Source organism: Prionailurus viverrinus, chromosome B4 (genome assembly GCF_022837055.1).
Source record: "Prionailurus viverrinus isolate Anna chromosome B4, UM_Priviv_1.0, whole genome shotgun sequence".
Lineage (NCBI taxonomy): Eukaryota > Metazoa > Chordata > Mammalia > Carnivora > Felidae > Prionailurus > Prionailurus viverrinus.
This window is the reverse complement of record NC_062567.1, coordinates 54,283,034-54,300,991: the sequence shown is the minus strand read 5'-3', so window position 1 is coordinate 54,300,991 and position 17,958 is coordinate 54,283,034. Positions and strand designations below refer to the sequence as shown.

At 35.7% G+C, this 17,958-nt stretch overlaps 1 protein-coding gene across 9 annotated transcripts in view; it reads left to right on the top strand.

Moving 5' to 3' along the window:
- SOX5 (SRY-box transcription factor 5) overlaps nt 1-17,958 on the top strand; it is a 1,014,136-nt gene that overhangs the window by 698,757 nt on the left and 297,421 nt on the right. For 6 of the 9 annotated variants that reach the window (XM_047867514.1, XM_047867512.1, XM_047867515.1 and 3 more), the window contains one exon: nt 4,147-4,363. In XM_047867514.1, coding sequence (XP_047723470.1) covers nt 4,147-4,363 — 217 coding nt within the window. The remainder of the gene's footprint in view (nt 1-4,146; nt 4,364-17,958) is intronic. The other 3 variants (XM_047867517.1, XM_047867511.1, XM_047867510.1) reach the window with 1 other exon arrangement.

Here is a 17,958-nt window from a genome sequence, read left to right as displayed (position 1 = left end):
CTAGTTAAAGATAGTCGAAACTTTCTGTGCTGTGTTTTTTTTTTCCTAAATTAAAAACTTTGTTGTACTAGAAAGGATGCTAGTGATGCCCATACATATTAAGGAGCACCTGGCTGACTCAGTGAGCAGAGTGTGTGACTGGTTTATATATACAATGGAATACTACTTAACAATGAGAAAGAATGAAATCTGGCCGTTTGCAGCTACGTGGATGGAACTGGAGGGTATTATGCTAAGTGAAATAAGTCAGGAAGAGAAAGATACCATAAGTTTTTATTTATATGTGGATCTTGAGAAACTTAACAGAAGACCATGGGGGAGGGGAAGGGGAAAAAAAAGTTACAGAGAGGGAGGGAGGCAAACCGTAAGAGACTTAAATACTGAGAGCAAACTGAAGGTTGATGGGGGATAAGGGAGAGGGGAAAGTGGGTGATGGGCATTGAGGAGGGCACCTGTTGGGATGAGCACTGGGTATTGTATGGAAACCAACTTGACAATCAATTATATTTAATATTAAAAAAAAACATTCTTTTTAATGGCTCAGTAATATTCCATTGTATCTGTATACCACATTTTTATCCATTCATTGGCCAATGGACATTTGGGCTCTTTCCATAATTTGGCTATTGCTGATAATGCTCCTATAAACATCAGGGTGCATGTGCCTCTTTGAATCTGTATTTTTGTATCCTTTGGGTAAATACCTAGTAGTGTAGTTGCTGGGTCCTAAGATGTTGCTAACTTTTTGCAGAGTCTCCATGCTATTTTCCAGAGTGGCTGCACTCAGTTTAAGAATGCATTTTTTAAAAAGTTATTTAAATAAAGATAGATACAGTAAGCATATCCCTTCCTTTGTCTCATGGTTGCAATGGTGACAAAGGAGGCAGGATTAGGTAAAGCGTGTTCAAGTGTAACAAAGATTATCAACTTTGTTCTAAAAGTTTGGAACCCTCTTTTATCATTAGACTTTAGAAATCCTGCCTCACAGTTCTGAGAGCTCTACTGCAAAATATTGAAGCTTGCCTTTAGCACTCACAAAAACTTGCTGAAATATATATTGCTGGTCTGGACCATGAACACTTTTGTTAGTAGACTCTGGATGTTCGCCTGCCAGCAAAGTGAAGAGGAAAATGCAGTCATTACTTTAGGTACAGTAAATGCAATCCCAGGGAGGAAATGGACAATTATAGGACTTTCTTGACTAAAGAGTGCCAGCCCTCTTTATCAAGCTATTCACCATGCAAATGAACAGTGGAGTCCCACCCTACAATATCTGGTAACCACATAAAACTGTTAAAGGGATTAACAGTGCTAGAGGCTGAAATGTAATCAGACAGGTGAAATAGCCAGATGAGAAGATATTTGTTCATGAGCTAGCCTTGATAATTAACTTTTAATACTGTTGTGGTAACTGAGTTTAGAATACTTGTGAAATGATAGTAACCTCTTTAAATATGCCATGCTTTGCAAGGTGTAAAAAATTAGAGACATGCAAAATGGGATGTTATTTTGTTTTACTTTAGTTTGGAATATTTTCTGATACCTTAATCGATGTGATTGTATATAATTTGGTTGTCTTTCCCTCTACTAAAGATTCTATAGAAAGATATTTGTAGTTTTCAATTATGGGCAATGAAGTGCAGCTGCCAAATTCTTGTTTGTTACGTTTGTCATCATATAATGTGATATATCATATCATATAATGTGTATAGAATAGAAATGTTCAAAGTGAGGCTAATATTGGGGTTATTCTGCTTTGACCCTGGAAATAAGTGAGAAGAAAGATCTGTGGAAAATGAATACAGAGATTTTGCTATATTCTGATTTGCTGATGAAACTGAACTAATGTGTGTTATGGACCATTCATAAAAACATTCCTTAGTTTACTGAATGGATTTTTTTTTCAACGTTTATTTATTTTTTGGGGGACAGAGAGAGACAGAGCATGAACGGGGGAGGGGCAGAGAGAGAGGGAGACACAGAATCGGAAACAGGCTCCAGGCTCTGAGCCATCAGCCCAGAGCCCGACGCGGGGCTCGAACGCACGGACCGCGAGATCGTGACCTGGCTGAAGTCGGACGCTTAACCGACTGCGCCACCCAGGCGCCCCCTTTTTTTTTTTTTAATTTTTTTTTTTTTTTTTTACGGAATGGATTTGTGATTGCTTTTGTCAGGTGTGTGTGTGTGTGTGTGTGTGTGTGTGTGTGTGTGCGTGCGTGTGTGTGTGTGTGTGTGTTTATGGATTTGCTTGTATTTATGTGTGGGTTTTAAATAAATAATTCTAGAAGTGTACCTTCACTTAGCCCGAAGGGGCTTGTAATTATTACATTGTGCATATTGATTTCTAAATCCAAGTACATTATAAGCTAAGATTCATATATGAAAGTATTATCTATGGAATATTCATTTAAGATATAGTAATGTTTTCTGCATATTCTGTAATGTTTATAAGAAATAGAAACCATTTTGGGTGTAGAATTATAATTTTGAAGATTCTATTTGCACACATTTCTTACTTTTACTTTCTGCACATTGCCTAGTCTCCCTCAACACACTGATGCTTACACCGTAGCTAATGCCTTGTATTATTATCCTTTAACAAAAAGTCATATGAACATATTATGATTATATTTGTATTGACATCTCTATTTTAATCTGCTTTTAGAAGTTAAAATGACAAATATTTTAGTATATTTTTTAACTAGTCAAATATGTTAGAATTAACCTTAAAAACATTAGATATCAAATCAGTGTGATTTGTCACTGTTCTGGGATCAAGGGATCCTATTAACATGTCTTACAGAAGAAATGTATAAACAAGAATATAATCTATTATTCTGAATATTTTATGTGTGTACATTCAAATATATTTCTATTTTTTTTAATTTTTATTTAAGAAAGAGAAAGAGAGAGCGGGGAGGAGGCAGAGAGAGAGAGAGAGAGAGAGAGAGAGAAAGGGAGAATCTCAAGCAGGCTCAGTGCTCAGCACAGATTCCAATGTGGGGCTCAATCCCATGACCCAGAGATCATGACCTGAGCTGCAGTCAAGAGTCTGGACACTTAACTGACTGAGCCACCCAGATGCCTTTCAAATATGTTTTAATGGAAACTTTTAATACTGTAGCATTAAGAACTGTACTTAGAGACTAACTTCCTCAAAGATCTTGGGATACAAGTTTTTTAAGAAATCTGCTTTGCGGGAAGTTAAAGATTATGGAAGTAAGAGATTATAAAAGGGAAACCTTTAAGTATGAAAATTAATTTTTCTTTATCATTTCAATAACACTCCTCTTGCACATGTATGAAAAATCAATTTAGTACCTTTATACAAAAGATACCACAAATATTAGGTAGATGGCTACAGTTGGATAAGAAATTATGGTGAAAATAAGGATAAAAAGAACATCAAATATGTTTTCAAATTTTAGAATTATAGAATAAATTCTTTTCATACACATACACAAATATGAACAGGGAAAGATTGCAAGAACCTTTCTTTTCTTGACATGTGAGGCTTACAGTGCAAAATAGAGAAGAATATTGACAGAAACAATGCTTGCAGTAACAAATAGAATTGGAAACATCTTTGGCATAGGCAGAAATAAACTTTCAGTATTCCTATCTGATGTCAAAATAACCTGTGTGGCTGATGCTTTCTTAAAAGCATGAGAGGGAGGTGGAGAACTAAAAAAGGACCCTACTTTAATTAGGAGCACCATCAAGAAGAGGCAGATATTTAAAATGAAATTTGAAGTGCATGATGTTACTTATTTAAATATTGCAATATCATGAGGATGTTTAGGACAGATGACTTGTGCATTTGATGTTCATAGGAAAATCTAAGACTTTCAAAGCAGGAAAATACATGTAATCAATACAGGCTTTGTGTAAGGCTTTTTTTCCCATTTGTTTTCAGTCTTAAGGCAGAGAATCTCCATATTTTTATTTCTTCTGTGAATTGATCTTTGACTCACACTGTATGAGCCTGTAAAGTTAATGCATTCTTTTTTTTTTAATTTCTTTCTTTCTTTTAGTCTTGCAGAATGAAGTTTTGCTTCTTCATGCGTTAGCTAAATAAGCCACCTAACCAATTAAAAAAAATAAAGCTTCCAGAATTAAATTTTTTTCCTTTGCTTTCTCTTTCAGGAAGTTGATGGCAATAAAGTTATGTCTTCATTTGCCCCACACAACTCATCTACCTCACCTCAGAAAGCAGAAGAAGGTGGGAGGCAGAGTGGTGAGTCCTTGTCGAGCACGGCCCTGGGAACTCCCGAACGGCGCAAAGGCAGCTTAGCTGACGTTGTTGACACCTTGAAGCAGAGGAAAATGGAAGAGCTCATCAAAAATGAGCCAGAAGGTAAAGGTTAGCAGAGAAAGCAAAGTTGCTGCCATCTCCTGATTTTAAGAGTTGGGTTTTAACTTCTAGTTCTGTTTTTTTTTTTTTAACTTATACTCAAAGTTAAATTGTACGAAATGGAAACCTAATGCTATGAAGATGGATAGATATTTTTTCCAGAAATATTTCAGTTTGTCCCAGTGTTTTAAATCATTAATTTCTGTTATGATGTCTTCCTTACTTTCACACATGGGTAAATTGTGGTTTAGTAAAACTTAAAGATTCAAGAATAGAATGTGAGAGCGGAGCCCGGAATAGGCACCGCCTACAACCCCAAATATCTGCAGGCTGGTTTGTTCATCTCCAGTTTTTGTCCCCAAGGCCATTTCACAACTTTATTAAATTTTATAATCTTTATTCATGAATGCATCTTATAGTACCTTAGTTCAGTCTGTTCCAAAATTAATATGGTTTAGGCCTATTGTATATTTTAAAATCATTGATTATTCTCTGTTAGCTATGCTGAAGTTCTCATTTTGTTCAGCTTCCATGATGCCTTTCTTTTAAGATTTCATCTTCTAAATCTCTTTAATAGTTACTGGTAGTAGCCAATGGATGATATGCACATGAAGTAAAATTCAAGCAAACAAACAAATAAAACAACCGATGCCAATTACACAGTTTATGTATAACTGATAGTCACCCTTTATGTTCTAGACGTTCACTAACTCCTATTTCAACCTGTATTCTTCCTAAGCACGGATGCCACATTGCACACAAGAGCATGCCTTCTACTTAAGAGTCAGATGGAAATTTAAAACAAACAAAAAATAGTGACATAAAAAGACATATTTTACACCAAAAATATACTGCATTTATACTCTGTAACACTGAGTTGGGCTCATTTCTAGTCTGTTGTTAGGACACTGGCAAATTATGAGTATATATGGCACAAAATGTATGTTAACCAGTATATTTGGGAGTCATATGGTAATTAAATATTTCTGGGTTCCTACCAGATGCATAGCTGGGACATGGATTTTAGTTATAATTTATGTAATTCACATGATCTTACAGTTGGAAAGAGTTTTAGAGATAATCTAGTCAGCCAAAGACTTTGGCTTTCATCCATGTGGAGATAAAAATGGGGTTTTGAGGAGGACCTAGACAATTTTTTAATGTGATGGAATTTTTCTTGATATTAAAAATACTATCTTCTTATTTAAGAAGTGTTTAAAAACACATAAAAATTAAAAGAAAAATAAAATTGGTTACATTAGTAGCTTTCTGATATAACAACTCTTATCCTTATGATGCATTTCTCTTTAATCTTTAGTTTCACATATTCTGTTCGTTTTGCACGATCAATTTTATGCTTTTAAAATTATTTTGTATCTTTTAGGTTGTGATACATTATCGTTAACTAGAGTCCACAGTTTATTCATATTTTATTAGTTTTCACCAGTATGCTTTATCTGTTCTAGGATGTCATCAAGGATAACATGTTACATTCAGTTGTCATGTCTCCCTGGGTTCCCTTTGGCAGTGACAGTTTCTCAGGCTGTATTTGTTTTTGATAACCTTGAAAGTTTTGAGGAATACTGTGCAGGTATAATGTAGAATATCCCTCTATTCAAAGTGTCTGGTGGTTTTCTCTTGATTGAACTAGGGTTATATGTTTGGGGAGGAAGATCATAAGGTAAAGTACCATTTTTGTCACATAATATCAAAGGTACTTACTGTCTATTTGATTTATGAATTTGATGTTGACCTTGATCACCTGGCTGATAAACAGTGTTTGTCGGGTGTTTCCACTATAAAGCTACCCTTCCTGCCCCCTTTCCATACCCTAGACTTTGGAAGGGAGATGCTGTGTGCAACCCACATTTAAAGAGTAGGAAGTTGTGTTCCCCCTCTTTAGAGTACAGTATCTACATAATTAATTTGGAATTCTTCTGCATGAGAGATTTATCTTTTCTCCATCATTTATTAATTCAATCATTTATTTATCTAAGTATGGACAGCATGGATATTTTATACTTGGACTTATAATCCAATTCTACTTTATTTTGTTGCTCAACTTGTTTCAGCTTTGGCCATTGGAAACTCTTTCTATTGACCGCTGTGTCACGTTGACATATCACGGTGATTGTGGGTAGTTTTTTTGTTTGTTTTTGTTTTGTTTTTGTTTTTGTTTTCTTGAGCACGTCTTGACTTTCTGGAACTGTAAGGTGCTGCAGACTCATTTGGGTATTACATGCCCTGGTTCTGGAATCAGCCATTTCTCAAAGAAGCCCTGGTTTCTTTTATTGGAGAATGGTATTAGAAAGCCAGATCTGGACACAAAGTGTGTTCCTTGCTACCAAGGTGTCCTTGCCTTTAGGGCCTTTTATCTGACAGAACAAAGAAATATATGTGTGCGTGCTAACCTTTATACATACATATCTATAAATATTTCTATGTCTAACTGTCTATATATTAAGCTAAACATGAGTTCTTACTAATGTGTGCAACTGTAATCCATTTCCACATGGATCATTCCAGCCTTATTCCTTGTTGATGCTTCCATTCCCCTCCCAACTGTGAGTAACCCAGAACCTGCCATCCACCATCAATTTGCTTATTGTTCAACTCCCGTGTATATGTATAACAGTATCAGAATTTTTAACTGATACTGCCATGGGAAACATCCTTATAAATAGAGTATAGTACTTATGTGCAATTCTTTGCCTTTAGTTTTACAGATTCCATTCATTTCAAAAATCACTTAGGTAATCTTTCCTCTACCTCATTCAGTGAGGTTTTTCCAAGCATTTTTAATACATTAAATTCTTTCTGTGGTTTTTCCTGCTATCTCTCAAATTTTTAAATTACCTTGTAGAATCTTCTTCCATCAAGGTTCAATCTTTGTATTGTACATTTCTGACATGTTTTGACAAATGTATTTTGTCACTTGTCCACCATTATAGTATCATTCAGAACAGTTTGATAACCTTAAAAATCCCCTGTGCTTTATTTATTCCTTCCTCCCTCTCTCCCCAGAATTCTAGGCAATCTCTGATCTTTCTACTATCTCTGTAGTTTTGCCTTTTCTAGACTGCCGTACAATTGGAATCATACAGTATGTATCTTTCAAACTGGCTTCCTTCACATATCAATGTGCATTTAAGGTTCCATCATATCTGTTCATGGCTCATTTCTTTTTAGCCCTGAAAAAAATTCCATTGTATGAATGTACCACAGTTTGTTTATCTATTCACCTATCAATAGACATCTTAGTTTCCAGTTTTTGGTTGTTAAGAGTAAAGCTTCTATAAGTATTTATGTGAAGGTTTTTGTGTGGATATAAGTTTTCAGCTCAACTGGGTAAACACCTAGGAATGTGATTGTTGAAATGTATGGTAAGATCATGCTTAGCTTTTATAAGAAACTGCCAAACCATCTTTCAAAGTGGTTGTGAGACTCTGCATTCCCAGCAGCAACGGATGTAAGTTCTTGTTGCTCCATACCCCACCAGCATTTGATATTGTCAGTTCTTTGGGTTTTATCCATTCAGATTGGTTTGTGGTGGCATCTCATCATTTTCATTTGTAGTTTCATGATGACATATGATGTGGAGCATCTTTTCATATGTGTATTTGGCATCTGTATGTCTTCTTTGTGTATGTTTACATCTTTTGCTAGTTTATTAATTGAGGTGGTTTTTTTTAATTGTTCAGTTTAAAGAATTATTTGTGTATTTTGGATACAAGTCCTATATCAGGTATCTGTTTTGCAAATATTTGATTCCCGGTTGTAGCTAGCTTCTTTTTTTTTTCTTTTAACATTTTCTTTTGTAGAGCAAATTTTTTTAATTTTCATCAAGTTGAACTTACCTCTTGTCTTGCAAGGATCATACTTTTGATGCTATAGCTAAATGTATGTTGCCTAACCTAATGTCATTTAAATTTTCTCCTCTGTTATTTTCTACAAGTTATGTAGTTTTGCATTTTACAATTTAGTTCCATGATCTGCTTTGAGTTACTTTTTGTAAAAGGTTTAAGTTCTCTGTCTAGTTTGTGTTTTTGCATGTAGATGTCCAATTGTTCTAGCTCCATTTGTTGAAGAGAATATCATATCTCCACAGAATTTCCTTAGTTCCGTCACCAAAGTTAAGTTGAATGTATTTGTGTGGGTTTACTTCTGCCCTCTATAGTCTGTTCCATTGATCAATTTGTCTATTCTTTTGCCAATACCTTGCTTTCTTAATAACTATGACTTCAAAGTTGAGAAGTGTCAGTCCTCCAACTTTGTTCTTTTACTTCAGTACTGTGTTAGTTATTCTGGGTCTTTTGCCTTTCCCTGTAGACTTTAGAATTGGTCTTGCCATCTACAGAATTACTTCCTGGGAAGTTGGAAGAATTGGTATTTTAACAGTGTTCAATCTTTCTATCCATGAATACAAAAATATTTCTCTATTGATCAAGATTTTCTTTGATTTATTTTCAGTTTCATAGTTTTCTGCATATAGATCTTTTACATATTTTGTTACACTTATACACAGTACTTTCATGATGTATTTTTATTTATTTGTTTAACATTTATTTTTAAGGGAGAGAGAGACAGAGACAGAGACAGAGTGTGAACAGGGGAGGGGCAAAGAGAGAGGGAGACATGGAATCTGAAGCAGGCTCCAGGCTCTGAGCTGTCAGCACAGAGCCAGACATGGGGCTCAAACTCACAAATAGTGAGATCATGGCCTGAGTTGAAGTTGGATGCTTGACGAGTTGAGCCATCCAGGTGCCTCTATATTGTATGTTTAATTTCAAATTCTAACTGTTCATTGCTGGTATAAAGGGAAGCAATTGGATCTTGAATATTAACCTTGTATCCTGTGACCTTGCTTTACTTAGTTATTATCTCCAGGAGTTTTGTTTATTCTTTAAAGTTTCCATATAGACAATAATGTTATCTGTGAATGAAGACAGTTGTATTTCTTCCTTCCCAGCATCTATACTTTCTATATCATTTTCTTGTCTTACTGCATTAGCTGGCTTCCAGTACAGTGTTGAATAAGAGTGGTAAAATGGGACATCCTTGCCTTGTTCTTGGTTGTAAGGAGAAGGCTTGTAGGTATCATTAAATATATTAGCTGTGGTTTTATGTAGATATTCTTTATCAAGTTGAGGGAATTCCCTTCTTCTTCTAGTTTGCTGAGAGTTGTTACCATGAATGGTTATTAAAACTTGTCAATTTTTTTTCATCTATTTAGATTATTTATTTTTTAAGGTTTTATTTAAGTTCCAGTTAATTGAAAAAAAAATTCCAGTTAGTTGACATACAGTGTAATATTACTTTCAGTTTTACAATATAGTGATTCAACACTTCTATACAGCATTGGGTGCATATCACAAGTGTGCTCCTTTTTTTATGTTTATTAATTTTTGAGAGAGAGAGATTGGGGGAGGGGCAGGGAGAGAGAGAGACACAGGATATGAAGCAGGCTCCAGGCTCTGAGCTGTCAGCCCAGAGCCTGACACCAGGCAGGAACTCACGAGCCTGTGAGATCATGACCTGAACCAAAGTCTGTTGCTTAATCCACTGAGCCACCCCTGTATCCCTTATCACAAGTGTACTCCTTAATCCCCATCACCTATTTCACCCACCCACCCCCACACTGGTCTCCCCTCTGGTAACCATCAGTTTGTTCTCTATAGTTAAGAGTCTGTTTCTTGGTTTGCTTTTCTCTCTTTTTTCCCCTTTACTCATTTGTTTTGTTTCTTAAATTCCACATATGAATGAGATCATATGGCATTTGTCTCTCTCTGATGGACTTATTTTGCTCAGCATAATACACTCTAGCTTCTTTAGCATGTTCATGTGATGTGATTTTTGAATGTTGAACCAACCTTGCAAACTTGGAGTAAATTCCACTTAGTTGTGGTTTACAATATCTATATTAATGGATTCAATTTGTTGATACTTCATTGAGGATTTTTTCATCTATGTTCATGAGTCATATTGGTCTAGAGTTGCTGTTACTGTTTTTTTCTTTTTAATGTAATGTTTTTGTCTGATTTTTCTAGCAAGATAATGTTGGATTCATAGAATGAGTTGGGAAGTGTTTCCCTCCCATGTCAATTTTTAATTTTTCTTTAAGATACTTTTGTGGCCCAGGTGTAAGGTCTAGGAAGAACTACCAGGGCAGTGCTATATATTGGATTACAAAGTATTTTTGTGGGAGGAGAGTGTACTTAGATTCTGTTCTCCCTGGAAATTTGGTATATGACCTTGGTATTTCTCCAGGGTATCATGTTGGCTTCTAAGTAGTTGCATAGACCCTTATTTTGGAGGTAAATGACAGGCCAGATCCAAGTGAATAATTCCCCAAAGGAAAGAAGACCCTAGACAGTGCCTCCCAATTTGCTTAGCAGGTAACATTTTGAGGTATTGGGACTTAAGAGAAAAGTATATTATCTAGTAACAGCTACACAAGCAAAAGAGCAGAGATAGAGCATCCACAGCAGCAGGAGCTGACGTGAAGAAACATCACTATTACATGTGGACATTATACTGTTTTCATTATTGTATTTTCCACAATTGTTTTGCAGTTTTCCTCATACAGATATATTAAAAGCTCAGCTCAAGATAATACTATGAAGGCATTGAGAAATGCAGAGATTGTCTTTATGGAAGCAGTAATATAAATTGACCATGGCAAACATGTAAAAGCCTGAATTCAAGAAAGATACTTTACGTATGAACAAGACCACTACGATGCATTTCTGTTTACATATAGAAGATTCCTAGTTCGCGTTTCCGGTACACAGAAATGTAAATGCCCTCACTTTTATTGATAAGGAAATTTGCCCTGACAGGAATGTTTGTTTAATAACTGCAGCGATTGAGAGATATGTCAAGCAGCAATTTATGTATTCAATAGAGTGATGTTCTTAATCACCTAGAAAAATATAGAAAGGCAGGAAATCATATCATAGGAAAGGAATAGAATGTCAACAAATGTTTATTTAACTGAAAAGAGAAAAAAATGGGGAAATATATCCAAGGAGATGTGTAAAAGTCCCAACAGTAAATAGAAAGTTCCATTGGCTTTAAATACTCTATTAATCATAAGTTATGGTTGGACACAAGAGTGGATACGAAGACGTGATATTATCTAAGCATTAGGAAGACACTGTGTGTGTGTGTGTGTGTGTGTGTATAGTACAAATGATCATAGTTCTGTGATGTGCCATAGCATCAAAAGAATAAAATGGGAATAAATGTGACAAAAGAACTGCAAAACTTATACTCAAAAACTACAAAACATTGTAATAGCTTTGTGATGAGAGCAGCAATATGGGGGTGAGGGGACCGGAGATAGGGTGAATGGAACTAAATGTTAAGCTCACAAATATATGCCACGGAAAAATCCTTTCTTCCCCCAAGCTATTTTTTCCATTGTTTTTCAAAGGCCATTAAAATGAACAGCAGGTTGTGATGAAAATTTCATTAAGCCCCAGCTAAATCATTATGAGGGTGCCATATTCATGCCTTTGCTTCCTCTCATTGAGGGGGGAAAGCAGATTTCAGTAGAAAGTCTTTATTATTTCCGACCTTATCCCTGCCAACAGCAAACTAACAAAAATTCAGAAGTTAGAAGAGAATGGTGTGTCATACAAAAGGAGGCCACTGAGGTGACATGGTTAGAAAGAAAATTAGATTTGCTTATGAGTTGAAGGAAAAATGGCTCTTTTATTCCAGCTACGTTAGTTTTTCAACCAATTAAGATATTTTAAAAGTTATAAACAGGGGAAAATGTATTAATGTATTTTTGTTTGTATCTTTTTCCTCCCATCAGAATTTTTGCCTGTCATTATTCACAAAACTCTGGCATGAGAGACTTCCTTGTCCAGTGTCTCTTAACTGACATGGAGTACCAAACTTCATAGAAAATTCACAGCTCAAAACATCTGGCCTATGTAATATAGTTGCATTATACTTGGTAGTCACTAAGCCCTATCAATCTTTAAGTATTAGAGGCTAAGTGTAACAATGAATGAGGTTGAATATTATAATATGGGACATAATATCTGCATCAAAACTGATTAAATAATGATGTATTGGTGGGAGAAAATGTAACATGTGTTAAGTCCATATAATGTGTTAACTGTAGTGTTTCAGAATTTGTATGAAACCCTTCATTTGATCTTTATATGTTTTTTTTTCTATATGGTTATATGGTTATAAGGTTTTATATATAAACCTTATAACCAAGGCTGCTATGTATAGTTGTCCCAATTTCAGGAAGTGCCACTCTTATGAAGTAAATATTCATATTATCTCCATTTTCAGATGAGAAAACATGACTAAATATGTCACTGTGTGACTAAGTGTCAGGGGCATTATTCAAACTGAAGTCAACCTAAACTATAATCCATGCTGTTAACCACTAGTTACGGTGTTTCGTCTGATTAGGAATTTTGCCAGTAATAGTTTAATGTTACTCTTTAGCCCGTGTGTGCCTAAATTCCTTTGAAATATTAGATAATAAAGTATTACTTAATAATTTTCTGCTAAAGTAAGTTTCTAATGCCTCAATGGTGATCAAATCTCCAGAAAGTTTTAATTGAAAATCAGCTCAGTTTAAACTGTTTTGAGTTTAAAGTACTAAAGCAAAAATGCCTTGGAGAGTATCTTAATAAAAATTTGTTTTAGTGTTCATTATGTCTGGGAGCAAAATAGTTGTGGAATAATAGAAATTCAGAATTTGAATAAAATGTAGACACATTTTAGGACTCTATCCTCATTTGTGAGAGATAGAGACAGAGACAGAGAGACAGAGACTGACTGAGGCAGAGATATGCCTGAGATCACACAGCCAGTCAGTGTTAAAGCCAAATGAGAATCTAGTCCACATTTTACAGGTTCAGGTTCCTGTCTTGTTCGGTTACAACATACATTCTGACATTCTGTATTCTCTTTTTCTTGGTCTTTTAGAAATAATGTCACTACCATTGTATTGAAGAGTATTTCACTGTTTATTAAATTTGATTGAATCTAAGGCAACCAGATATCTTAATTTACCTAATAAAGCCAAGATAGTATAGGTTTCCCCAAATGTCCTGAGCTCTCAAGTTCTCAAGCTGATTTTCATTCAAACTTTGGGTCGTTAACAGTGCAGATGAGAATAACTTTTACCTTGAGGAGAACTTTAAATACCATACTTGAAATAGAATTCTTTTACATACAAAGATTATGGCAGGCTGCTTCTTTTCATTTTTCTATATTAACATCAATGCTATGTTAAACATCTCTTTGCCACGGCCATTTCAGCTTGTAGGCAAATTTGCATCTCTTCCTTCTAGAAACGCAAGAAGCAAAACTTACCTTTTCTTCATTCCCATCACCTCTGTGTGTTCCTCCTCATCTCTCCAAGTTCAGTTGCTAGAATGAGTTATTTGTACTCACTGCTTTAACTTTGTCATCATTTCTTTTAGTGTTTATTTATTTTTGAGAGAGACAAGAGCACAAGTGGGGGAGGAGCAGAAAGAGGGGGCCAGAGGATCCATCGTGGCTCCTTGCTGATAGCAGTGAGCCCGATGTGGGGCTCAGTCCCAAGAACAAGGAGATCATGACCCAAGCTGAAGTCAGACACTCAACTGACAGCCACGCAGGCGCCCCTAACTTTGTCATCTTTTTAAAGTACTATTATTTGCCTCCACTGTTACCCTAACTCCACTGTAATATAATTGTCCATATATTTGTCAGTTTCTTCCCCTATGTTAAACTCCTTAAATGTGAGGGTAGTGCATGTAGTAAATATTCAAAATATTTTTTGAAAGGATGTTTATACCTCCTCAACTCAATGGGGCCATTGGTGTATTGGGGTTGGGAGATGAAACACCTTAACAAAGATCTGATTCTTCTGCCAGATATTATGTGAGCTATCTCATTTAATCCTCAAAAACTCTCAGGTTAACATTATTTTGTATCTTAGAAATGAAAAACAGAGGCTTAGTAACTTGCTTATGTTCTTATTACACAGAGAAACTAGAATTGGAACAAAATTACTGTCCTCCACCAAAGCACTTGGCATTGAACCATATATAATCTGACTCAACCCCTTTTTTCCCTTAACCTTACTTTTCACTATTTTCTGAGGTACAAGTTCTTGTGCTATCTTATCAAACTGCTTTTGGTTCTTTCAGTACTGTAATTTTAATACTACTGTACTTTTTCATATGTGGTTTCTTCTGCCTGAAATGCCATTCCTTGTCTTATCTACCCAGTGAATTTTTGTTCACCTTCTAAGACTCCACGCCTTCTCTGAACACCTTTGTCAGGATTTGGCTTAGGCTACCCTATTGGCACTAGCTCACTTCTGTTAGTTCTTATTACCTCATTATCACTATTGTTTATTTACCTCCTGTCTTCTATAATAGTATGTGAATGAAGAGTCCTTAGTTTAATTACCTGTGCCTGTCTGTTTCTTAATGGGCATGACACATAAAAGGTGATTATTTATTTTAACTGTGTGTGACAGTCAAACCACTGATTGACATTTTGTAGCCTTTGCTAACTAACACTACCCTGAAATTGGACTAGGTTTCATTTGCCTTTTTGGTCTGGTTTTAACATTCTCTTTTCTTTGTATCCTACTCAAACTCTGCCTTGACCTCCTTATTTGTCTCACCATCCTGTCTTCTCCAAACTTCTTCTCCCCATGTGGGTACCTCTATCATTATTTAATCTTTGAGATCAGTACTTTCAGGTTTTTTTTCTGTGATTTGGAAGTGAAAACTTTGTCCTAGGTCAGAAAACTAGGTATTATGAGATCCAGGATACAAAACTAAGATACACGTATAATGAAAACTTTACATTCACATTAATCTTTTAAATGACTCCAACATTTCACATTTCTCAAGGGAAATATGTTGGCATTGTCTATGGATTAGGGGTTGTAGACAATAATTCTCCCCCACTGCTGTAGGCAAAGTGAGAAGTGAATTGGGTTGATCTATGAATAATTTTTCAAAATTCAGAGTTATAACTGGGTCTTTAACAGTGTGTCAGCCTCATGGAGACCAACGTCCTTTTCTAAGTGTGTAGAGTAGGCATTGCAGAGGGAGTCCTTATTTCTTATAATAGGCTCAAGATGGGGGCCTCTTAATTTTGGATCTTCTGTTCTACCACCTTCCTCCGCCCCCACTCACACACAGTTCGTGTTAGAGGCCAATGGTGACAAAAATATGACTGATTCCTTTCAACACCTTCTCTGTTCCCTCCAGTCTTCCAAGAACTCTAGCATGTTACCTCAATGGTAGAATTTCCAAACTCAGGATTTATGAGGGATTTTTAAGTTTTAAATAAGAATTTATCTGCATGAAGCTGAGCATCTACCTTTTTATTCTTAATAATAATAATAATAATAATAATAATGGAGAGAGAGAGCATATGCATAGAGTGTGACCAGGGGTAGAGGGAGAGAGAAAATCTCAAGCAGGCTCCATGCCAGCTCTGAGCCCGATGCAAGGCTTGATCCCAAGACCCTGAGTTCATGACCTGAGCCAAAACCAAGAGTTGGATGCTCAACCGACTGAGCTACCCAGGTGCCCCTACCTTATTATTTTTATTATAGGAAACATTATATTTTCTTGCTTTTAAGTGGCTATAATAATTGTGTTAATATAATGAATATCTGCCTTCAGTTGGCAATGCTAACTGCGCTACTTTCATCAGAGGGTTGCTGAAGGAAACAAATGAGATAATGCCCGTGAAAGTACTTTACAATTATAACTAGAACTTGGAATTGCACCACTTATTGTCATTATCACCTCTTGGCTGGTTAGAAACATTGGTACTTTAGGCATCTGGAAACATTATCTAGTTCTCAGTGTTGCTTTCCCAGAATGTTTTTATGTACTGAAAAAATGTGATTCGGACCTGCAAAATTCTGGAAATTTAGGATGTGTAGTTGACAGTAACAATAACAACAAACTCAATCGTTACAAAAGTCCTGGGAGAGGTAGTTGCTTTGGTTTTTATTATATAAATTTCCCTAAATAAAATATGGTTAGGCAATTTTCTTTTTTTTTTAAATTCTTTTAATGTTTATTTATTTTAGAGAGAGAGAGAGAGAGAGTGCACATAGGTTGGGAAGAGAGAGAGGGAAACACAGAATCCCAAGTAGGCTCCAGGTTCCGAGCTGTCAACACAGACCCTGACGCAGAGCTCGAACCCACAAACTGTGAGATCATGACCTAAGCCAAAGTCAGTCGCTTAACCCAAAGAGCCACCCAGGCGCCCCAAATTAGGCAGTTTTCTACCTTGAGAATTACTGTTCCAAAAGAAACAAAAAAATTCTAAATTGATACAAATAAAGTTGCAAACTGTGATCGACATGGATCTAGGAGAGGCATTTTAACATTGCATTTGAAGACTTGGTATATTCTTATTTCTACAATAAATGGGAATGTGTGCTGAAGAGAAATATAAGTGAGGGCTCCCCTGGCCAAAGTTTCATAATTTTCTAAAATTTTAGCTTTCTTTTATGTGGTTCACTTATTCTTCCTTTCCTCCCCCATTATGTTTTTTTTCCTTTTCATTCCTTGTGTGTGTGTGTGTGTGTGTGTGTGTGTGTGTGTGTGCAGTCCTCCTTTTCAGCTCCCACATATGCTTGGTTTTATTTAGCATCTTTATCTGTCAGTGTTCTTCCTTCTTAGAGTGTGACGCCCACACCTCCAAAATTGTTGTGCCGTGATGAGTGTACTCCTTGTGTGTAAGAAACTGCATTTATTTGTGAAATTTCATTTCTACTAGAACTAGACTTTGTCATTATTTACACAACTCAAACTTCTTTTTTCTGAACTTCAGAAAATCTTCACTCACAGTTTATATTACAAGACCCTAAAGGCACAGCCTACTACCAAAATCACCCAGTGTTGCTTCACATGCAACAGTTCATTGCTTTTAGTACAAACTTCACAAAAGAGTTAGTTTTCTTCTTGTGAGAACCAGTCAAAAACAATGGGACAGGCTTGGAAAACTATATGTTGTGACATACTTCAAGCCTTCACTCTGAGTCATCTGTAGACCATAGACCATCAGTATGTGAAGGGGATACTGAGGTTTTCATTCTCATTTTCTCTGTGTCTATGTCTCTGTCTCTATCAGACACAATGAGAAAGATTGTTTTCATAGGTGGAAACACTTAAGTGGATATCACCCTGACACCGTGCAATGTAGTGCAAATCCTCAGTGATAAATATCAACAAAACAAAACAAAACAAAACAAAACAAAACAAAACAACACCATTCATTTAAGTCCATTTGTAGCATTTGCAGAATTGGGTTGGACAGTTTTTAAGTTTGTAACTAGCTGTTTGTGAAACAGAAAGTATATATAAGTGGTTGGTCATGAACTATCCTCCCTTAATACTTTCAAATATGTATAGATATTGTTTTGTAATGTATCATTTTGGTACATCTTTTGAAAATAATTCACTTTAGTTGACTGCACCTTCTATGATACTTTACTTATGCATTTTCCCCACCAGAAATAATTAGTTAATGCCCATTTAATTTTTATTATAAATATGTTGACGTATAGAACCAATAGATCCTCTAAATGGGTAGAGTTT